This window comes from Chiloscyllium punctatum, chromosome 2 (genome assembly GCF_047496795.1).
Source record: "Chiloscyllium punctatum isolate Juve2018m chromosome 2, sChiPun1.3, whole genome shotgun sequence".
Taxonomy (NCBI): domain Eukaryota; kingdom Metazoa; phylum Chordata; class Chondrichthyes; order Orectolobiformes; family Hemiscylliidae; genus Chiloscyllium; species Chiloscyllium punctatum.
The window spans coordinates 47,552,053-47,576,800 of record NC_092740.1 but is presented as its reverse complement, the minus strand read 5'-3'; the positions used below and the strand labels follow the sequence as shown (position 1 = coordinate 47,576,800).

The following is a 24,748-nucleotide window of genomic DNA, read 5'->3' as shown; positions in this document are numbered from 1 at the left end:
GGGGCGCAGCAGACAGATCAGGTGGCAGCGGTGGCGGGGACATCCGGGGACGGAATGTGGGTGGGGTCAGATAGGGAGAGGGGTTGGGGGGGTCAGATGAGGGTCAGACAGGGAGCAGGGTTGGGGGGGTCAGATGGGGGTCGGACAGGGAGCGGGGTTGGGGGGGTCAGGAGATTGGATGGGGTTGGGGGGGTCGGACAGGGAGCGGGATTGGGGGGTCAGACAGAGAGTGGGGTTGGGGGGGGTCAGACAGGGAGTGGGGTTGGGGGGAGTCAGACAGGGAACAGGGTTGGGGGCATCGGACAGGGAGCGTGGTTGGGGGGGGCGGACAGGGAACAGGGTTGGGGGCATCGGACAGGGAGCGTGGTTGGGGGGTGTCGGACAGGGAGCCGGGTTGGGGGTTGGAGGGAGCGGAGTTGGAGGTCGGATAGGGAGTGGGGTTGGACGGGGTTGTGGGGTCGGACGGGGAGCGGGGTTGGGGGGGTCAGACGGCGGGGGGGGGAGATTGGACAGGGTTGGGCGGTCGGACGGGGTTGGGGGGTCGGACAGGGAGCGGGGTTGGGGGTCAGACAGGGAGCAGGATTTGGGGGGTCAGATAGGGAGTGGTGTCAGACGGGGTTGTGGGGTCGGACGGGGGGGAGATTGGACGGGGTTGGGGGGTCAGACAGGGAGCAGGATTGGGGGGTCGGATAGGGAGCGGGGTTTTAGATTAGATTACTTACAGTGTGGAAACAGGCCATTCGGTCCAACAAGTCCCACCGACCCGCCACCCATCCATCCATTCACCCCTTTACCTAACACTATGGGCAATTTAGCATGGCCACTACAACTGACCTGCACATTTTTGGACTATGGGAGGAAACCGGAGCACCCGGAGGAAACCCACGCAGACACAGGGAGAATGTGCAAACTCCACACAGTCAGTTGCCTGAGTCGGGAATTGAACCCAGGTCTCTGGCACTGTGAGGCAACAGTGCTAACCACTGAGCACCGTGCCGCCCGGGGTCGGACAGGGAGCGGGGTTGGGGGGGGTCGGACAGGGACCGGGGTTGGGGGTGTCGGATAGGGAGCGGGGTTGGGGTGTTGGACAGGGAGCGGGGTTGGGAGGGTCGGACAGGGAGCAGGGTTGGGGGTCGGAGGGAGCGGAGTTGGGGGTCGGATAGGGAATGGGGTTGGACGGGGTTGTGGGGTCGGACGGGGAGCGGGGTTGGGGGGGTCAGACGGCAGGGGGGGAGATTGGACAGGGTTGGGCGGTCGGACGGGGTTGGGGGGTCGGACAGGGAGCGGGGTTGGGGGTCAGACAGGGAGCAGGATTGGGGGATCGGATAGGGAGTGGGGTTGGACGGGGTTGTGGGGTCGGACGGGGGGGGGGAGATTGGACGGGGTTGGGGGTCAGACAGGGAGCAGGATTGGGGGGTCAGAGAGGGAGCGGGGTTTTAGATTAGATTACTTACAGTGTGGAAACAGGCCATTCGGCCCAACAAGTCCACACCGACCCGCCACCCATCCATCCATTCACCCCTTTACCTAACACTATGGGCAATTTAGCATGGCCAATTCACCTGACCTGCACATTTTTGGACTGTGGGAGGAAACCGGAGCACCCGGAGGAAACCCACGCAGACATGGGAGAATGTGCAAACTCCATACAGTGAGTCGCCTGAGTCGGGAATTGAACCCAGGTCTCTGGCGCTGTGAGGCAGCAGTGCTAACCACTGAGCCACCGTGCCGCCCATGGTCGGACAGGGAGCGGGGTTGGAGGGGGTCGGTCAGGGAGCGGGGTTGGGGCGGTCGGACGGGGAACGGGGTTGGGGCGTCGGACAGGGAGTGGGGTTGGGAGGTCGGACAGGGAGTGGGGTTGGAGGTTGGACAGGGAGCAGGGTTGGGGGTTGGAGGGAGCGGGGTTGGGGGTCGGAGAGGGAGCGGGGTTTGGGGGTCGGATAGGGAGTGGGGTTGGATGGGATTGTGGGGTCGGACAGGGAGCGGGGTTGGGGGGGGTCAGACGGGGAGAGATTGGACGGGGATGGGGGGTTGGATGGGGTTGGGGGGTCGGACGGGGAGCGGGGTTGGGCAGGGTAGGGGTGTCTCGGACAGGGAGCGGGGTTGGACGTGAGTGAGGTTGGCGGGGGTCAGACAGGGAGCAGGGTCGGGTGGGGCTGGGAGGGTCGAACAGGGTCTCATGTACAGTGTGCTGCTACCGCGTCTCCTGAACAGGGAGCGGTCTTAGCAAATGCTCCCTGTGTCAATCCCATTTAACTGATAGGGGATGGGGGTGTGGGGCTCAGAAGCAAACCCTGAGACAGAGAGTGGGAGCAAGACAGGCAGAGCGAAGAAAAGGGAAACTTCATAAAACTCCAAGCCCCAGAGAAGCATTGAATCAATTAACTGAATAATCAATTATCCAAACGAAATGGTGCCCGCCCATCTTATTTGGATAATCGAGATTCCTCTGTATATACTTTCTCCTTTGCTTTTATGCTCTTCTTGACTTCCCTGGTTTGCCATGGTTGCCCCATCCTCCCTGCAACATGCTTCATTTTACCTCGGGATGAATCTCTGCTGTATCTCCTGAATTACTTCCAGAAACTCTGGCCATTGCTGTTTCACTCTCTTTCCTGCTAAGCTCTGCTCCCAGTCAATTCTACCCAGCTCTCCCTCACGCATTCGCAGTTGCCTTTATTCAGCTGTAATACCATTATCTCTGATTCTATCTTCTCCCTCTCAATTGCAGAGTAAATTCAATCATATTATGATCACTGCCACAATCTGAGAATGGTACAGTTGAGAACAGAAGTGAGTCAAACAGTCAGGGCAGGCATGGACAAGGTAGAACTAATAAATTAAACTCCATTTATTTCAATGCAAGGGGCCTAACAGGGAAGGCAGATGAATTCAGGGCATGGTTAGGAACATGGGAATGGGATATCATAGCAATTACAGAAACATGGCTCAGGGATGGGCAGGACTGGCAGCTTAATGTTCCAGGATACAAATGCTACAGGAAGGATAGAAAGCGAGGCAAGAGAGGAGGGAGGGTGGCATTTTTGATAAGAGATAGCATTACAGCTGTGCTGAGGGAAGATATTCCCAGAAATACATCCAGGGAAGTTATTTGGGTGGAACTGAGAAATAAGAAAAGAATCATCACCTTATTGGGATTGTATTATGGACCCCCAAATAGTCAGAGAGAAATTGAGAAACAAACTTGTAAGGAAATCTCAGCTATCAGTAAGAATGATAGGGTGATCATGGTAGGGGATTTTAACTTTCCAAACATAGACTGGGACTGCCATATTGTTAAGAGTTGAGATGGGGAAGAATTTGTTAAGTGTATACAAGACAATTTTCTGTATGTGGATGTACCTACTAGAGAAAGTGCAAAACTTGACCTACTCTTGGGAAATAAGGCAGGACAGGTGACTGAGGTGTCAGTGGGGGAGCACTTTGGGGCCAGCGACCATAATTCTATTAGATTGAAAATAATGATGGAAAAGAACAGACCAGATCTAAAAGGTCAATTTTGACGGTATTAGGCAAGAACTTTCGAAAGCTGATTGGGGGGCAGGTTTTCGCAGGTGAAGGGATGGCTGGAAAATGGGAAGCCTTCAGAAATGAGATAACGAGAATCCAGAGAAAGTATATTCCTGTCAGGGTGAAAGGGAAGGCTGGTAGGTATAGGGAATGCTGCATGACTAAAGAAATTGAGGGTTTGGTTAAGAAAAAGAAGGAAACATATATCAGGTATGGACAGGATAGATCGAGTGAATCCTTAGAAGAGTATAAAGGCAGTAGGAATATACCTAAGAGGGAAATCAGGAGGGCAAAAAGGAGGCATAAGATAGCTTTGACAAATAGAATTAAGGAAAATCCAAAGAGTTCTTACAAATACATTAAGGACAAAAGGGTAACTAGGGAGAGATTAGGGCCCCTCAAAGATCAGCAAGATGACCTTTGTGTGGAGCCGCAGAAAATGGGGGAGATACTCATTGAGTATTTTGCATCAGTATTTACTGTGGAAAAGGATATGGAAGCTATAGACTGTAGGGAAATAGATGGTAACATCTTGCAAAATGTCCATATTACAGAGGAGGAAGTGCTGGATGTCTTGAAACACATAAAATTGGATAAATCCCCAGGACCTGAACATGTGTACCCTAGAACTCTGTGGGAAGCTAGAGAACTGATTGCCAGGCCTCTTGCTGAGATATTTGTATCATTGATAGTCACAGGTGAGGTGTTGGAAGACTGGAGAGGCATGGATAGCATAAATATGCAAAGTCTTTTCCCTGGGGTCACCGAGTCCAGAACTAGAGGGCATAGGTTTAGGGTGAGAGGAGGAAGATATAAAAGAGACCTACGGGGCAACTTTTTCACACAGAGGGTGGTATGTGTATGGAATGAGCTGCCAGAGGAAGTGGTGGAGGCTGGTACAATTGCAACATTTAAGAGGCATTTGGATGGGTATATGAATAGGAAGGGTTTGGAGGAATATGGGCCGGGTGCTGGGAGGTGGGACTAGATTGGGTTGGGATATCTGGTCAGCATGGATAGTTTGGACCGAAGGGTCTGTTTCCATGCTGTACATCCCTATGACTCTATGACCTCAGGGTTCCTTCATCTTAAGCTTCCTTATCAAGTCTGCCTCACTGCACAACACTAAATCCAGTGTTGACAGTTCCCTGCTGGGCTCCACCACAAACTGCTCCAAAAAGCCATCTTGTGGACATTTCACAAATTTCTTTTCTTGAAATCTACTACCAATCTGATTTTCCCAGTTCACCTGCATATTGAAGTCCTCCATGATCACCGTAACTTGGCCTTTCCTACATCTGGGTGTATATTTCACACCAGCTCCTGACCACTGTTTGGAGGCCTGCACATAACTCCAACTATGGTTTTTTTACCTATGCGGTTCCTCAATTCTATGCACACAGATTCTACATCATCTCACCCTACTGTGTGTCTCACTATTGATTTAATTTCACTTGCTACCCTATCTCCTCTGCCCACCTACCTATCTTTTCAATAGGATGTAAATCCTTGAATATTCAGCTCCCAAACCTGATCCTCTTGCAGCCACATCTCTGTGATGCCCATTATGTCATACCTGCCAATTTTGATCTGCGCCACAATCTAATTTACCTTGTTCCTTATACTGCATCATTTCAGATATAACACCTTTTGTGTTGTATTCCCTGTCCCTCTTCTCATTATCATTCATTTGTTCAGTGTGCTTGAAGTTTGATTGTTAACCCTTTCCACTCTTCTCCTATTTGTGTCTGCTGGAGATTTTAGTAACTTTCCCTGAGTTCTGCACTCTTACATCCTTCTCTAATTCAGGTTTTCTAACTTCCCCTATAACTGAACCCTCTCCCTCAGTTATTTAGTTTAAAGTCATGTCTACAGCCCTAGTAATGTGATTTGGTAGGACTCTGGTCCCAGCACAGTTCAGATGAAGACCATCCTATCAGAACAGGTCCCTTCTTCCTCAGCACTGGTGCCAACGTTCCATGAATTCAAACCCATTTCTCCCACATCAATCTTTTGAGCTATGCATCTACCTGCTTAATCTAAATGACTGTGCCAATTAGCTCATGGCTCAAGTAGTAATCCAGAGATTAATACCTTTTTGTTTGTTCCTTAATTTAGCTCCTGGCTGTGTTCATACTCCCTTAGCAGAACTTCTGTGCTAGTTTTATCTATGTCTTTGGTACCTCCGAGGACTACAACCAATGGATCTTTACCCTCCCCCTCCAAGTTCCTCTGCAGCCCAAATGAGATATCCTGAACCTGAGCACCAGACAGGCAACACAACCTTTGAGACTCCCGATCCTGGTGACAGAAAACAGTGTCTATGCCTCTAACTATATTATCTCCAATTACAATGACATTTCTCTTCTCTCCCCCAACTTGAATAGTTCCCTCACCACAGTGCTGCGGGCAATCAGCTCATCCTCCCTCCAGTTCCCATTCCTGTCCGTACAGGGAGCAAAACTCTTTAACCTGCTGGACAAGGACGGAGGCTCCTGCAACTCTTGCTCCTGGATCACACCGAATACAAAAAAAAGAATGTGGTGGCAGTGGAATTTTTTAGAATATCATGACTGTTGTAATATTTCTATTGAATATTTTATTCTAGAAATATCAAAGTCAGTTTGATATCACTATTCCAAACTTTTAAATTGAAAAGTTTACATTTCTGCTAGATAGAAATGATTTTTTGTGTCTTGCATGACAAGTTACATATTGGAAAAATAGATCAAGATAAACATATTGAATTAATCAGAACATTCCTTCCAGTTAATGGAAAAACAGTAAAGCAGTAAATAAAGCAGTAACAAACATTATTAGGGAAATACAACCAACACCTTTTATTGAGATTAATAAATTAGAATAGAGGAAACAGGATGAGTACTTTATGCATGAAGTACTCTTTTGATTTTAATTTAAAATCTAACACCGAGTAAATTGAAACATATTAAATGTGAGTGAATGGTCACACCTACTTTGAACAAATGTCCAGTCACCTTGGTGCAGTAATTGTATCCAAGCTTTCCTGTTCAAGTTTAATACCTCACCTGTCTTAAATTACATTTGCCTTTGAAAGGGGGACATGGGATAGTGTATTTTGAACACATCTAGAACTTATTCATCAGCATAAACACAAGTTGACCAAACTTGGACAACCAATAACTTACACCACAGAAGACAAAAATTCTGACTGATTGGCAGAGATACTGCCATGGAGAAAGCACTGGGAACACAGTTAGTGTAAATTTGACATTCTTGTACATGTCCTGATGAAAAGCTTCTGAAATTTGTCTCTCTTCTCAATGTACAATATTTTCTAAATTGATCATTTTTTGAGTCTTATTTACAAAAGTGGTTTGTTTGGAATAGACAATTTATAAATGAAAAAATGCAGTCTTTCTTCGTCTTCACACATTCATTCAGAAGCAAAATATTTACAATGAACACCACTGAATTTTAAATGTAAATATTTGACAATTAATTAAATCTTTATATAGCCTAAAAGTCCTTTGTTTTATCTGCTGCTGAAAATACCACTGTAAAGACAGTTAAATGAAATCAGCTATGTCAGATTACATTTGAAATTTATACACAAGTCCTTTATTTTCGTAAAAGGACATTTACAATTGCCAACATTCAATTGTTATCTTTCATCCACTGTTCAATCCATTGTATGATTTGATCCAAATTTCTCTCCAGGTCCTCAGGTGTATTACTGGGTAACTGATGGACAATTTCCTCCCGATATGACTCCATAGCTTCTTCATATATAGTCTGGAAAATCTCACACTGTATGTTGTCCTCAAGTTTCTTTCCACTGTAACTCCTGAAAGTAAATTTAAATGTCAATTGTCATTTCTTATAGTACAGAAGTTAAGCAACTGTCTCCAATCTTTCCAGATTACTATCTCCGATTTGATCTAAAGTCTGTGCTGTATTTCCTAACTTCAGACAAAGTAGCAGAAATACTACAATGGACAGCAAAACATCTGGCATTGAAAAGGATAAAAAAATGTAGTGCCAAGACATCTTGCATTTACACGGCAAATTTAACATCATAAAACATCCCAAACCACATCAAAGAAGCATCATCAAACAAAATTTGACAGTCATATTAGGAGATATTAGAATAGATGAGCTAAAGTTTGGTCAAAGAACTCAGTTTTAAGGAACATGTTCAAGGTAGGAAGAGAGGTTTCAGGAGGTAAGGCCACTGTTTATGACCTTGATAGATGAATGAATGGCTGCCAATAGCACAATGATTAAAATGCAAAATCCAGAAATGGTGGCGCATAGCTTTCTCCTACGACAATGCTAAATGAAGATGCACATAAATAGAGGGACAAATTTGAAAATACAGTTGGAAATTCCAAAATTAAGAAGTTGCTTGAAGAAAGCCAATGAACATCAGTGAGCTCAAAGTGATAGAATATCAATCACTTTAGCAAAAATTAAGGCACCAGCACCAGATCTTTGGGAAATCTGAAGTTTAAAAAGAGTAGAACACTAGAAACCAACCAGTAAAGCATTGGAATAGGCAGGTCTAGGTGTAACAGAAGTATCTCTGAGGGTTTCAGCAAATAACTTGAGTTAGGACCTAAATCTGGCAAAGGTACAGAAGTGAAAATATCGTCTTGGTGATGGATGTGGTCACAAGTTTATCTCAGGGTCAAATGTGGCAATCAGGCTGCCAGGGAGAGGGTTGGGAATAATCAGCTCGAAAACAGTTTGGGGAAAGGACTGAAGCCAATGGCTTCATTATTCTCTATTTTATCTGGAGGAAATTTCTGTTAATCCAGAATTAGATATCAAGCAGTCAGACATTTTAGAGACAATGGAAGAATCTACAGACATGGCACTGAGAAGAACTAGGCATCGTCAGTGTAGGAATGAGAAATAGGAGATGAACCAATGGTATATTCTGGGGACTGGGAATAATGAAGCAGCAGGATGAGAAACCACTTCAAGCGCTTACAATTAGATAGATAAGAAAGGGAATCAAGAAAGCACACTTCCACACAGCCTAATAACAATTAAGAGCTATTGGTGGAGGTTGACATAGTCAACTATCTCAAAGGAAGCTGACAGGTTCAGAAGGGCAATCATGACGTGGAGGAGCTGGTGTTGGACTGGGGTGGACAACGTTAAAAATCACCCAACACCAGGTTATAGTCCAACAGGTTTATTTGGAAGCACTAGCACCTTCTGACTGGTAACCATATTTTCTTCCAAACATGCTTGTATGAAAACTGTGTTTAAAAACAAGCCTGGGCTCAAGTGAATTTACCAAGAGTTCATATATCCTCAAAAAACAAAAGCTCAAAAATTAATAGCCATTTGAACAAGATACAGAAAGATGGCCAATGTCCAGGAAACAATATTATTTTCCATTATATACAATTATCTGTTCCCTGACCTGAAGAAAAATACTGAGTCCCTAGGATGATTGTTTTGTGAGTGTGGCTGGAGAGGAAAAGACTTTTACGTAAACAGTGCAAATGTGCATCAAGAATATTTTGAGTAAACTGAATTTTAAATAAACATAAATATCATATTAAACGGTTAGTACCTGTTTTCCAATCGGTCATATAAAATTGAATTATCTGTACGAAGTACAAACACAATGTGGAACCAGCGCTCCGGAAAGAAGTCACAACCATGGTAATCTACAATTATCCCACCTTCACTCATTTTATCTTCAAGTTCATCAACCACCTGGAAAAGATTGTTCCTCAAATTAAATTTATATGAATGTACTATAATGGCTATCAAACACACAGGTGCATACACATATGTGAAAATATACAGATTTTGGCTCAAAATTGAACAGTAAATTTGTTACTGTGTGGTAAAACATTTGTGATTGAGTGAAGCTCGGCTTGTAGTGGATCTCCCAAAAAAAACTTCAATGAATGAGTGGATAAATATTTCACTTAGCGATGCACACAGTCTCGTTTCACATCTGTACTGAGTTCAGAGCAGCAATGTGGTGTTAAAATTAATGTTAATGTCTTCATGTTTAGTGGATGGGGTTGAACCAGGCATAATTCTGATCATAACCACCATCCAGTGACTTGTGCTGTTTGGAAATTGAGCAAAGGCACGAAACAGCTTCACTCCAGACTGATAAACCCTGCCAATCTAGCACACAATGGCTCTTGGAAGATGCATTAAAGTGCAGCTGAAGCTGGTGGAGCCATAGCTGACAAGAGGGACCACAAACAAAGATTAAAAGACAGAACAAAATAAATTACAGACCTGAGGTCCTTTACATTAAGAGATAATGCAGAGTTTTTTTTAAGATCAGTAATTCATTTGATTTGCTGGAGCATGATCTAAAAAAATCTAGTCATTCAATCACATACAGTGAAAGCCAATATGTTAGAGACCTCATTATTCTTGTGAAAATTAAAATTTTAAAGGTTGAAATCAAGAGCTGAAATATCTTAAAATATATATTTGGTAGAGGAGGGCAAGAAAGAAAATTATAGGCTATTTAGCCCCGGAGTCTGTTCCAATCATGTCTCACAAACTTGATTGAGATTTTTGAAGATGTAACAAAGAGGATTGATGAGGGCAGAGCGGTAGATGTGATCTATATGGACTTCAAGTAAGGTGTTTGACAAGGTTCCCGTTGGGAGACTGGTGAGCAAGGTTAGATCTAATGGAATACAGGGAGAACTCACCATTTGGATACAGAACTGGCTCAAAGGTAGAAGACAGAGGGTGGTGGTGGAGGGTTGTTTTTCAGACTGGAGGCCTGTGACCAGTGATGTGCCGCAAGAATCATTGCTGGGTCCACTACTTTTCATCATTTATATAAAAAGGAACCTCGATTATCCAAATACTAATTATCCAAAAATCAGATTATCCGAGGGAGATCTTGAGGTCCCAATAGAAACATTACATCAAAGACATGTTTCCAACACTGAACATGTCTTTTGTTTAGTGATTAAACAGGCACCGTCTCCAAGTCAATGACCTCCAGCCCTCTCTCTCCCTCTTTCTTTCCCCGGAGTTTTACAGAGGGGTGTACCCTAAAACCCCTTCCCCAGATAATCTCTCCAACGTTGTCCTATACTGGGCAAATGTGGAACCTGTCAAAAAGTTGCCGTAAAAAGTTGTGTCTGTGGCTGTGTGCGCGCTATTTGGATTCTTACCCCACAAAGGCAGCAGCAGCCTTGTTGTTAGTGACCAGTCCGCTGTTGGATGGGTTTGGGGCACGGGTGGGGGGGTGTTGGATGGGGCTGGGGGGCATGGGGCGGTGTTGGACACAGTTGGGTGCGGCCGGGGGAAAGGTGTTAGACGGGGTTGGGCAGTGTTAGACGGGTTTGGGGGGGGGCGTGGAGGCACGGTGTTGGAGGGCGAGGGGCGGTGATGGACGGGGTTGGGGGACAAGGGGCTGTGTTGGACAGGGTTGACAGTGGGCGGAGGGTGGTGTTGAACGCGGTTGGGGGAGGTGTTGGACAGGGTTTGGGGATGGGGGCTCATGTGCTGAGTGCTGGGGGGGGGGGGTGGAGCGGGGTGAGGTGTTGGACGGGGTTGGGGAGTGGGAGGTGGTGTTGGACCAATTGGAGCACGAGCGGTGTTGGAAGCGGTTTGAGGGTAGGCGGGGGCAGTGGTTCACACACGGTGTGCTGCTGCCAGTCTCCTGAGCAGACTTTAAAAATTGCGAGCCCCAGAGGAAAAGCATTTAATCGATTTTCCGAACAAAATAGTGCCCACCTGTCTCATTCAGATAATCGAAGTTTCCCTGTAAAAGATTTGGATGTGAGCATATGAGGTACAGTTAGTAAGTTTGCAGATGACACCAAAATTAGAGGTGTAGTGGACAGCGAAAAAGGTTACCTCAGATTCCAACAGGATCTTGACCAGATGGGCCAATAGACTGAGAAGTGGCAGATGGAGTTTAATTCAGATAAATGCGAGGTGCTGCATTTTGGGAAAGCAAATCTTAGCAGGACTTTTACACTTAATGTTAAGGTCCTAGGAAGTGTTGCTGAACAAACAGAACTTAGAGTGCAGGTTCATAGCTTCTTGAAAGTGGAGTCGCAGGTAGATAGGATAGTGAAGAAGGCGTTTGGTATGCTTTCTTTTATTGGTCAGAGTACAGAAGTTTGGAGGTCATGTTGCGGTTGTACAGGACATTGGTTAAGGCACTGTTGGAATATTGCATGCAATTCTGGTCTCCTTCCTATTGGAAGGATGTTGTGAAACTTGAAAGAGTTCAGAAAAGATTTACAAGGATGTTGCCAGGGTTGGAGGATTTGAGCTATAGGGAAAGATTGAATAGGCGAGGGCTGTTTTTCCTGGAGCATCAGAGGCTGAGGGGTGACCTTATAGAGGTTTATAAAATCATGAGGGACATGAATAGGATAAACAGACAAAGTATTTTCCCTGGGGTTGTGGAGTCCAGAACTAGAGGGCATAGATTCAGGATGAAAGGGGAAAGATATAAAAGAGACTTAACGGGCAACATTTTCATGCAGAGATTGGATTAGATTCCCTACAGTATGGAAACAGGCCCTTTGGCCCAGCAAGTCCACACCAACCCTCTGAATAGCATCCCACCCACACCCATACCCTATACTTACCCCTGACTAATGCACCTAACTATGGGCAATTTAGCATGGCCAATTCACCTGACCTGCACAGCTTTGGACTGAGGGTGGTACGTGTATGGAATGAGCTGCCAGAGGAAGTAGTGGAGGCTAATTTAATTACAACATTTAAAAGGCATTCTGGATGGGTATATGAAAAGGAAGGGTTTGGACCGTGGGCCGTGTGCTAGCAAGTGGGATGAGATTGGGCTAGGATATCTGGTCGCTGTGGACAAGTTGGACTGAAGGGTCTGTTTCTGTGCTGTACATCTCTATGACAATGTCAAAATTCAATAAGATCCTGGCTGATCTGTGACCTGACTTCATAATCCAAACTTTGTCCCATAGATTTCTATTAATTTAAGACATTACAAAGAACAAAGAAAATTTACTACCCAGGAACAGGCCGTTAGGTCCTCCAGGCCTGAGCCTATCCAAATTCACTGTCTAAACCTGTCGCCCAACTCTTAAGCATCTGTATCCCTCTGCTCCCCAACTACTCATGCATCTGTACAGATGCACCTTAAATGAATCTACCAAGCCTGCCTCTATGACCTCTACTGGCAATGGGTTCCAGGCACCTACCACTCTCTGTGTAAAGTACTTGCCACGTGTATACCTTTAAACTATTTACCTCTCACCTTGAATGTGTGACGTCTCGTTACTGAATCCTTCACCCTGAGAAGGAGCTTATCTCTATCTACCCTGTCTGTACCCTTCATGATTTTGTAGACCTCAATCAGGTATCCCCTCAATCTCTTTTTTTCTAATCAAAACAAACCTGTCTTCATAGCTAACACCTTCCATACTAGGCAACATCCTCGTAAACCTTCTCTGCACCCTCTCCAAAGCATCTACATCCTTTGAGTAATGTGGCGACCAGAACTGTACACAGTATTCTAAATGCAGCCGAACCAATGTCTTGTACAATTTTAACATGACCTGCCAGCCCTTATGCTCAATACCCCGTCCGATGAAGGCAAGCATACCATATGCTTTCTTGACCACTCTATCCACCTGTGCAGCAACCTTCAGAATACAATGGACCTGAACTCACAGATCTCCCTGCTCATCAACTTCTCCCAAGGCTCTCCTGTTCACAGTATAATTCGCTCTAGAATTAGACTTCCCAAAATGCATCACCTCACATTTGCCTGGATTGAACTCCATCTGCCACTTCTCCACCCAACTCTCCAGTCTATCTATATTCTCCTGTATTCTTTGACAGTCCCTTTCTACTACTCCAACAATCTTCGTGTCATCTGCAAACCTGCTGATCATACAACAGTGCCTCTTCCAGATCACTTATGAATATCACAAACAACAGTGGCCCCAGCACTGATCCCTGTGGAACACCACTGGTAACCTTTCTCCATTTTTAGAAACTCCCTTCAACTACTACTCTCTGTCTCCTGTTGCTCAACCAGTTCTTTATCCACCTTGCTAGAACACCCTGCACACCATGTGACTTCACTTTCTCCATTAGTTTACCATGGGGAACCTTATCAAACGCCTTACTAAAGTCCATGTATATGACATCAACAGCCCTTCCTTCATCTATCAATTTGGTCACTTCCTCAAAGAACTCTATTAAGTTCTTTTGTATTTTGTTAATAACCCCTTTGATTAAAAGGCATCAATCTCAGAAATAAAATTAGAAATTGACTAAGTTTCAACCAACATTTACAGAGAAGGGAGAAAATTTACCACCTTTTGTATGTCAAGGCATTTCCAGACTTTGCGCCTGCAACGGAACAGCTCTTATTTTTAGACTCTCTTAGATTTTCCAATCAGCAGAAGTAGTAACCACTGTATAAGTTCCCTGCAATAGCTTTGAAGCTTTAATCAAGTTACATCATAACCTTCCAAGGAATATATCCCTACTTTGTGTAAATTCCTAATTTATGTAAAACTCCTACTTGGAATTCTGCTATAGTTCTACTAAATCTGAGACCAGTGCTAATCACAAAGTGTGATATCTGGAACTGAACAGTGTATTCCAAGTGTAAATGAATGATGGAAAATAATCTAAACTCCAAATTGACTCCTAGATAGTTATAAACCATGAGATAGTCATTAAGTATTTAAATATTGAGCTGAGAAGAACTGGAAAATGTTTATTTAGACATCACAAAGTCCATTTCAGCCCACTCAAAGTATATCCAAAGAAGAAAAAGATAATTGGAAGTTTGTCTAACTGTCTTGGCTCTACGTGTCTGATCAATTTAATCAGAATCTAAAACTTCGATAAGATACTATAAAATTAGCAGCAAGTGTACATTTAATAAATATTTAAACAAAAGAATGGACATGGGAAAATTACTTTATTCAAAATCATTTTGCGTTATAGTATGGTTTTATATCACAACCTCACCCTGTCTTCATCCAGAATGGGACACGAGTATTCTTCATCATAGCCTTCATAAAGATTACCTTTACAAGAACATGAGAAACACGACGCAGTTTACATCATCTTTCCAATCAGCACAATAAATCCTGAGAGAAAGCTAGGGATAAATAAATTACATCAACACACACTTTGCAAATATAATGCAAGCAAAATGTATAACTGATACATTACATATTATATTATATACATGAAACCCTGTAATAACAGCAGGACTGAGCAATGATTATTACTTTCCATTGTTCTGCTAAATGTAAAATGTCTATCGATTTACTTGAACACTATGGACTTGTACAATTCTTAACAAAAGAAAATGTTTTTATTCATTCATGAGATGAGGGCATCTCTGACTCGACCAACATTTATTGTCCGTGTCTAATTGCCAGGAGGACACTGAAGAGTCAACCACATTGCTGTGGCTCTGCAGTCACAGATCAGCCAGACCAGGACATTAGTGAACCAGATGGGTTTTCTTGACAATCAACAATAAGTTTACCTGATTAATGCAACTGCCTAGTGACATTATCGTTGAACTATTAATCCAGATGTTCTGTGACCCAGATTCAAATCCCGCTATACAAAAGGCTGGAATTTGAATTCAGTAAGAATCGAATGGTGATCATGTGATCACCATTAGATTCTTACTGAATTCAAATTCCAGCCTCTGGCATAGCGGGATTTGAATCTGGGTCACAGAACATCTGGATTAATAGTTCAACGATAATGTCACTAGGCAGTTGCATTAATCAGGTAAACTGATGTGGCGGTGTAAGAATCGTTATGGAAACAGGGTCAACTGAGTTCTCTATTATTCAACACAATTTTTAAAAAAAATTGCCCTATGCTTTCATTTACATTTCACATCCTAAAATTGCAGATTTTAAAACATCTCTGTGCAAGCGTAAGACCTCTACCAATTCCTACTTGTTTTGAAAATGAATAAATACATTCCTTTTGATATTACTAAGGCAAGAAGAATTCATGTGAATGATAAAATCTCTTGTGAAACTCTCAAAGATTCAGTACTGGGTTAACACAGTATTTGGATTCAAAACCTTCAATCAGATAAAGATAAAGAATATTCCATTGTACCTTAAATGCGTGGAAAATTAGTCAAGAAATTAAAAGACAGTCATGCTAATCAAGACTGCCAGTAAATACTATTGAGCGCTATTGTCAATTCCAGCTCTCAAAAATTACTAAACTTTTTCAGCAACAAATGGATTTGTACAAGATCTGACAGCAGACAATTCTAGTAGTTACATTAAGCTGAGGTGTAAACTGGATGGATTACATGATAACTCATTTTATCCAACAATTACTATATTAATATTATGAAATACTCTTTTCCATTCATGTTCACCTTCCTTTGCAAGTTCTCCCACATTAATGTATGTCAATCCAGTTCTTTCAGCCAACTCTTTACCAAGGGTAGTCTTTCCAACACCTGGAGTACCTGTCAAAATAATAAATATAGACAATATTATGACGTACCATTAAAACAACGGGGTGGAGTTTCACTATCTACAATCCAGGTTAACCCTTAAGAAATATGACTTCTGATAGGTGATGCCTTAATCTGCTTGGTAAAATGTTAGGCTACAATAAATAAAACTATTGAAGACAGATACTCAAACTTCTTGAAATTTATATTCCACCAACTCCACCTTTGATATTCTTGTCTTCTGTCCTTATTCTCTCTCACCCCAGTTCTTTGTCCTCATCATGTCCCTGAAATCCAATGGGTGCAGACTTTGGTAGCTCATGTGCAAATTGAATTAATTATTCAATAATGGATCACCAGACTTCAAACTTAGCTGCAAAACCAGCTCACTCTCTCAGGATTACCTTAGAGAACAAAGTTAATAAACAGACTTTCTCTACCACTCTCTCCTTAAACTTCTTTCCTTTAAGTGAGCAGCTTATGAATTACTTTGTCCAACTGCTCAGCTGCAGCTGCTACTTTAACCTAAAACTTCTGTGCCTTTGACAACTTCTAGCCTGTTGTTTTTGTCCATCAAACACACGTCCTACTCCCTTGATGCCATTCCAATAAACTGGTGGCCATCTGTATTCCCTCAATCACTACACGAGTTGTCATTATTAATTATGCTCATCTTTCCTCAAATCCTGCTCCCCTTCTTCAACTTCATGTTCCTGTCCAAAGTCCTTAAAGGTGTTTTCACCTCCAAAATCTATTCCCATATTGATCCATAACATCTTTCTTCTGCCATCACCTTTATCAAGCTAAGAATTTGCCTTACGTCAATGTGACCAGAGAGCAAACGATGTCAACAGCACAGAAAAAGGTCCTTCGTCCATCGAATCTACTCAGGGCAAAACCACCAAGTACCTAATTATACCATGTCACTGTATTTTCTCATCATCCTTCACCTGTCTGCAGCTACTGATGCAGTTAACCAAACAATTCTTTAACACTTTTCCTCCATTAAAAAAAAACTGGTCTAGTTTGGTTGCACTTTTATCCTCAGAATGGAGCCATAGGGCTGCCAGCAATGACTTCTCCTTCCACACTAATACAATTGACCCCAATGAACCCATTCTCTCTTATTTATATATGCTGCTAGTCATGACAACAAAATTGAGTCAACTTTCACATACATGCTGAAAGCACTCAGACTGAACTCTCCACTCTTCCATGTTCTACTTCCTATGTTCAAAGATTGGATTGTGAGACAATCATAGAGAAATCACAATTCTCTTCAGTTACTTTTTGCTTCTTTGCTTGTGCCTCAGGGCTGAGGATGACTTGACTCCACTTGGAGGGGAGGTAGGAATTGTCCAAACCGGGAGCTGCAGACACTGCCACAAGTGGGGCAGGTGGTGTTTGAGGAAACAAATGGATAGGACACTCTGCTTCTCTGCATTCTTTCCACTGCTAGTGCATGGCCTCCACATTCTCCACTCAATGATTCTTCCAGTAGTTGCTGCCTTCTCCAGTTTGCACATTCTGGGCAAGCAATGCATTTGCTTATGGAGGTTTTCAGAATGTCTTTGTAACATTCCTTCTGACATCCTAGTGATCACTTACCATTAGGAAGCTTGGATTGGGCCACTTTCAACAGCTTCCTTATTTCCCCTCACCCCACATTATCCCAGTCCCAAGCGTCCAACTTGGCACCACCCTCCGGACCTGTCCATCATTCCCCACCACCCTCCCCACCCCGATCTATCATCTCCTTCACCTTCATCCATCTATCGCTTTTTCAGTTACCTTTCCCCAAACCCCACCCCCCTCCCATTTATCTCTCAGCATCGACCCACAACCTTCATTCCCGATAAAGGGCTTATGTCAGAATTGTTGATTCTCTGCACCTCGGATGTTGCTTGACCTGCTATGCTTTTCCAGCACTACACTCTCAACACTCGTTTAGGGAGTCTTGTGTTATGCGTATGGACAAAATGGCCTGCAGCTGGTTGTGCCTACCCAGTGCCACAATACTGGGGATATTGGCCTGGGTGAGAGCATTCTTGTTTGTATGTCTCTCTTGCCAGTCAATTTGCAGGATTTTGCGCAGGCACCACCGGTAACGACTCTAGATGGATTTGAGGCGTTTGTTCGACACAGTCCATGTTTCTGATGATAATCTCCTATCAACACTAAAGTCATTATCATCCAACCCTCCTACAAACTCCACACCAATATTACCCTCTCCTGATTACTGTAGCAGGCTGAGCAAGATTTATAAACACAGGACCTCAGAACAAAAGCAGGCCTTTCACCCCTACAAGTTTACTGCACAATTCAATAAGATCATGGTTGACCTGGTTGTGGTCTCAATCCAGTTTTTTGTCTGACCCTCCCCCAATTTTTGACTTTCTTGTCTATTGAACATTTATCTAACTCTGCCTTGTATAAATTCAGTAGCCCACTGTCCACAGCCTTTTGGTGAAAATAATTCCACATTTCACAGACCAGCAAAAAAAATTGTTCTAATCTCAGGGAACAGAACGTGAAACTGTTGAAGTTAGATGTGGAGTGAAGGTAATCAGAACACAAATATGAGCTTTGAAATAGTTGAACTCAATGATCTGTTTCTCTGCAGTAAACATGATGCATTCATGCAGTCATGTGTTGTACATGAATAAATCACCGTGTTCAATGAATGAATGAATTCCCAATACCTCCCCATTTACAATCCTGATTATGTTCTGACCCTGATGAATTTAATTCTCACTATCTCAGGAAACTCTCCCAACCCTAAGACATTGCATTCCTCCAAAGTCCAGGCCACAAACCTCTGCGCATGTTTTCTGAGGTGCCCCTTAAAATTATCTCCTTGGCCAGATTTTTGATCACTTGCATTTAGGCCATTTTCTTGATCTCAGTATCAATTTTTGAGTGATAATCTTCTGGAATGCAGTGGATTGCAAATGGGAATTTTTATTATATTAAAAGGTGCTAAAAAAACTGCAAACATTTTAGAAAAATACTATATATGGTTCATTAGGAATAACTGATATTTTAGATCAAAATCTCATTTCAACAGTCTTTATTTTAGAAAGCACTTATTCCATTTGAATTGTGGGAATGAACTGAACTACATAGAAACAGTGAAACTAAGAGTAGGAGTAGGCCATTCAGAACTTCCAGCATCCTCCACCATTAAATATGATCATGGCTGATCATCAAACTCACTGTCCAATTCCTGTTTTCTCTCCATACCTTCTTATCGCTTTAGATCTTAAAACTACACAGAACTCTTTTTTGAAACAATTCAATGTTTTCGTCTCAACCACTTTCTGTGGCAGAGATCTCCACAGGCTCATCACTATCTGGGTGAAGAACTTTCCCCTCATCTCGGTCCAAAATGGCCCATGTTGTATCCTAAACGGCGACCTCTGGTTCTGGACTCCCTGGTAAACGGGAACATTCTTTGTGTTTACCCTGTCTGGTCCTTTCAAAATTTTATATTTTGAAATCTTGAAAGTTGATCATCAATGCATCCAGTATTTCTTGGGCCACTTTCTTAGGCTTCTCTGGAATGTAGATTTTCAGGCCCTGGGAATTTAACCGCCTTTAGTCCCATCAATTTCCTGAACACCATTTCCCCACTAACAGTGATTTTCTTGGATTCCTCTCTCTCATTTGGTCCTGTGTTCCCCACCATTTCTGGGATGTTATTGTGTCCTCCTTTGCAACACAGAACCAAAATATGGATTTAGTTGGTCTGTCGTTTCTTTGTTCTCCATTCTAACTTCCCCTGTTTGTGAATGTAATTGTTTCCACCAAGCTTTTTCACTTTACATTGCCTTAGAAGCTTTTAGAATCAGTTTGTATATTCCCCGCAAGTTTATTCTTGTACTTTATTCATAAGAACAGGAGTAGGCCCATTGAGCTTGCTCCGCCATTCAATAAGATCATGACTAATCTTTTTTGTGGACTTAGTTCCACTTACCCACCCACTCACCATAACCCTTAATTCCTTTACTATTCAAAAATCTATCTTTGCCTTAAAACATTCAATGAGGTAGTCTCAACTTCTTCACTGGAAAGGAAAATCCATAGATTCACAACACTTTGAGTGTAGAAGTTCTTCCTCAACTCAGTCCTAAATCTGCTCCCCCTTATTTTGAGCTTTGCCCCCAATTATAGTTTCACCTTCCAGTGGAAACAACCTCCCTGCCTCTATCTTATATATTCCCTTCAGAATTTATATATTCTTGTATAAGTCCTTCCTTCCTCTCCCCTCCTCAGTTTTTCTAAATTCTACTGAGTATAGTCTCTACCCAATCTCTCTTCATAAACCAACCCTCTCAGCTCCAGAATCAATCTAGTGAACCTCCTCTGCACTCCCTCCAGTGCCAGTACATTCTTTCTCATGCAAGGAGACCAAAACTGTAGACAGTACTTCAGGTGTGGCCTCACCAGCACCCTATATAGCTGCTGCATAACCTCCCTGTTTTTAAACTTCATCCCTCGAGCAAGGAAAGACAATATTCTACTTGCCTTCTTAAATCATTCACTACATCTAAAAACCACCTTTTTAAGATTCATACACAAGGACACCCAGGTCCCTCTGCACAGCAACATGCTGCAATTTTTCACGGTATAATTAATAATCTATTTTGCGGTTATTCCTACCTCAAATTTACCAACATTGTGCTCCATCTGTCAGACCTTTGCCCACTCACTTTGCAGACTTTGTACTTCCTCTACAGATTTCCAACGTCCTCTACACATTTCGCTCTACCACTCACCTTAGTGTTACTGGCTAACTTTGAAATTCTCCCCCTCTTAATCAATCCTTTCGTTGTCCTTTGCTGAAATCTAAACTGCTCCCACTCAGGTCTGCGGTTTTGGGCCAACTTCTCCGCATCTTCCTTGGATCTAATACTATCCCCAATTTCCCTTTTTGTTTTGTTTTGTTTTGATGCCATGGCGAAAGACAACAGAAACGGCAAAGAAAAATATCGATCAAGGTATGAACAAAAAAGTAACTTTCTGGTAGGGGTTTGAGTTACTCGACCTGTCAACAGGATGTTCGGCTCCCTCGCCATGTTCCAGGCGCGTGTGGTCCGACTCCTGGGGTCCTTACCTTGGTCCTGACCATCTGTATGCGCGTCATGGCCTGTCCTTTCCACGATCATCTGAAGTGATTCAAGAAATTATATACTAACGGATTGAACCCGGTCCGGTTTGCGACTGATCTGAGCGGAAAACAAAGATTCACTATCTCGTCGCTCTAACATGGAAGGACTACAGGCACTTCTGAAGATAGCTAACAGCCTGCGCCGGTGGCAGGAAGGCCCCCCCGGAGTGCAGTTGGAGTTTTTTAAACCGGACGGAGGGAAGTGAGAGTCCGGGGTTTTGCGGTGAAAATTGTGACTTGTTTGGCAGGTATGTGTGGACAGGTCATTTCAACTTGGTAATGCTGTGTCCCGGTGGGTGCACTAACACTCTGTGCCCCTTAAAGGTTTTCGATTTTTGTCCCGGCCTCGAGACCATGGTCCAAGAAGTAGCCGGGCTCTGCGCTGCAAGTCTGGGGACCCCATCCAGATCCGCTGCTTCAGTAAATTCAGCGTTTTGCATAAGCAGTAGGTATTCCCTTCACTCTGATTACAGGCGGGACAATGTTGGTAGAAACCAAGAATCTCCCACCTGTCTTCTGCGCAGGTAGAAGTCTGTTGCAATGTTTACTTTGCCGTGTATCTGCCTGTTTCCCATGCTGCGTTTACTTTTTCCCTTTTGTGCTGCTATTTGTACGCTTGAGGTATTAAAATCCCAACTCACTTCTCTGGGATTTATTGCCCAAGAGTTCCGTCTGTCTGACCTGTTGTTTCATCTTGTCAAAATTACTCGGTCGGGAATGCTAATGTCTGTCAAGTTCTGTATTATTCTCTTTCTTCCCCTATCCCCCCCAAAATCGGTTTACCAAATTGAAGCTTGATTTTCTACCTAGTTTTAAACTGTTTGTTCCCAAACCAAAGTGTGAATCCAAACTGTCAGCAATAATGGTTTTCTAATAGGTGCTCTCCAGGACAATTAAGAATTGGCAACAAGTACCATCTCTGCTAGTGATGTCCACGTCCTTGAAAGAATAAAGGAAAATAAAATCAAGATTTGGAATCCTTTAATATCTTTGCCTGTATCTCCCATCACTTTCCTTGTTCAATATTGCCTTTTGGTTTTTGGTTCCCCAATTTGTATATATGAGTTCCTGCATAATGGTTTTGCACCATACACCAAATGCCACTGTATAAATATTTGTTTATGTGTAATATTATTGTAGATAACTAGGGGCTAATTGTTGTGTTACTGTGTGCAAATCAGTTATGTGCCATGTAATAATGCACCTGTCCATCAATCACTAAGAGAACAACAAGAAGTATACATGATGAAGCTCCAATATTTTGAGTCCAAAGTGGGATTATGTTTAATCTCTGAGAGCCAGAAGATGTAATGTGCAATGTATAAAAATAAGAAAAGCAATTGCTGTAAAAACCCAGCAAGCCTAGAAGGCTCTCTGAAACTGAAGTGTTAATTCTGCTTTCTTTCCACAGATGCTTGTGCACATGCTGAGTTTTTTCAGTAATTTCTGTTTTTGTTTCTGATTTCCACCATCTGCAGTTCTTTTTTTTTATATACTGTGCACATACTGTACACATTGCCATTCCAAAATCAAGGATAAGAGGTCTTCTTTTGGTTAATATCAGACTGTTTAATTATGGAACCCTACCATTTGAGTGAAATATTTTCCTAATGTCTGCTTCGCCCTCTCCAAAATGTAGCACGGTGGCTCATTGGTTAGTGATGCTGCCTCACAGTCCCAGAGACCCATGTTCAATGCCAGCCTCTGGAGATTGTCAGTCTATGTGGAATTTACACATTTTGTCCATGTCTGCTCCAGTTTGCTCCCACAATCCAAAGATATGCAGGTTAGATGAATTGGCCATGCTAACTTGCCCATACTGTTTAGAGATTTGTAGGTTAGGTGCATTAATCAGAGGTAAATATAGAATAATAGGGGAATGGGTCACTGTGGACTTGTTGGACCAAAGGGCCTGTTTCCACACTTTAGGGCTTTTAAGATTCAAAATGTTTTTCCTTAGTTTGCATGTACGTAATCAGCTCAGATTTATGTTGTCAAGATAAAAATCTAGTTTTAGGATTTAAACAGACACCATTAGCTTGCCTTCCTGAAAGGGATGCGATTTCGTTGTTTATCCCACCAGCTACGTGTTAATAGTTTTAAATGGCAAGTCACTCTCGATCTTGGTTTTTCTACCTCTCTCGCTCCAATTTTGAACCTCATGAAAACTTAGCTTTGACCAAACACTTAATCACTTGCTATATTGTTTCTTGCTTTGCATCAGTGTTGATTTTTGTCTGACTATTTTCTGTGAAGCACGTTTTTCTGTGTTAAAGGCACACATTTAAGTTGTTCAAGATATAATAGATTTGAATCACTCCCTTTTAAATCTAGCATCTGGCTACTTGGACAAATCAAACCAGTCAGTCAGTGCAGTGTGGTAAAGTTTGTACAATATGTGAATTTGTATCAATTTTTCAAAAATATATTCGGGTCTATGTATTTAATTCATCTTGTTTTACATGCACTAGCTACAGGAAATGGTGAGGTTGTTTTGCTAAATTTTGTCAAAATGCACTGGTCCACTGCCTTGACAGTAATAAGTAAGCAAAGAGTAATGTAATGTATCTATCCAAATGAAATCTATTAATTCCACCATTTGAATTGGCCGAGAAACATTTTCATTGACTGCAGATTGTAAAAGTACTGTAATTACACAATTCATTGCATGTCAAAAAGTTTCACTGGTATTGCACGTATGGAAACACAGTGATTGTCTGGGACATGATGGTACCTTTTAATAACTCCCAAATGTCTAATGGATTGCTGCAAATTTTTATATTAAATTAATTTTCACATGTTACATATGGTGTTCCTTGCATTCTGTACAATATAATTTTGCTGTTATGCTTCAGTCAAACTTAAGTTTTCAACTTTATATAAGTGGCCACCTCAGAGTGCTTATCCTGACACCAAACGTGGCCCTCTCAATAGTTCTCATAGAATCCCTACAGTGTTGAAACTGTTCATTTGGCCCAACAAGTCCACACTAGCCCTCCAAAGAATGGCCCACCCAAACCCATTCCCCTACCCTGTTACCCTACATTTACCCCTGAATAAATGCATCTAACCTACATATCACTTAAACACTGAGTTCTGTGCAATTGATGGGTTTGAACTGCCTCAGAATTGTTTGAAACTTGCATTTTTGCAATGTTCAGAGGTATAAGGTTTCCATAATTTTGTTTTAGAATGCAATCTGATTAAGTAGTTTATCTTTTTATGTTCCTGAAATGAAATATGTTCAAAATTTAAATCATCTAACTAGCCAGTTTCAAATGATTTGTTTTTGCTATGTTCATTACACTTGTTCAAACAATAAATTTCTTGATTGTTGTCCTCTGCCTATTCTATGGTTGAAAGCAAATTATAAATTTCTTTAATCCCAGTTTGCAATTCTTCTTCTTTTTGCATTGTTTTTCTTAAATATTGGAATCCAAAATAGATCATTCTGTATCATGTAACTTTTTTATGGTATTCTGATATCGACCAGGAATTTGTTAATTATTAGTTTGAAGAAAGACAATAGAGAGAAATAACCTGTAATATCATGCCACCTTAGTCTGTCATTCCTCTAGTCCCTCCTGCTTGTTCAT

General features: G+C 42.5%; 2 protein-coding genes across 2 annotated transcripts in view; one reads left to right on the top strand and one right to left on the bottom strand.

The window, feature by feature from the left end:
• Window positions 1-6,344: 6,344 nt before the first annotated feature.
• On the bottom strand, window positions 6,345-21,093 carry ak6 (adenylate kinase 6). The gene is made up of 5 exons (XM_072582147.1): window positions 21,030-21,093; window positions 15,902-15,994; window positions 14,506-14,564; window positions 9,101-9,246; window positions 6,345-7,357 (listed from the first exon to the last, which is right to left on the bottom strand). The coding sequence occupies exons 1-5, from the start codon at window positions 21,058-21,060 to the stop codon at window positions 7,168-7,170; spliced, it is 519 nt and encodes a 172-aa protein (XP_072438248.1). The 5' UTR covers window positions 21,061-21,093; the 3' UTR covers window positions 6,345-7,167.
• Window positions 21,094-21,280: 187 nt separating this feature from the next.
• The window catches only part of rad17 (RAD17 checkpoint clamp loader component), a 62,384-nt gene continuing 58,916 nt past the window's right edge, over window positions 21,281-24,748 (top strand). The window contains exon 1 of the mRNA XM_072582131.1: window positions 21,281-21,400. The gene's annotated coding sequence lies outside the window, so the exon portion shown is untranslated. The remainder of the gene's footprint in view (window positions 21,401-24,748) is intronic.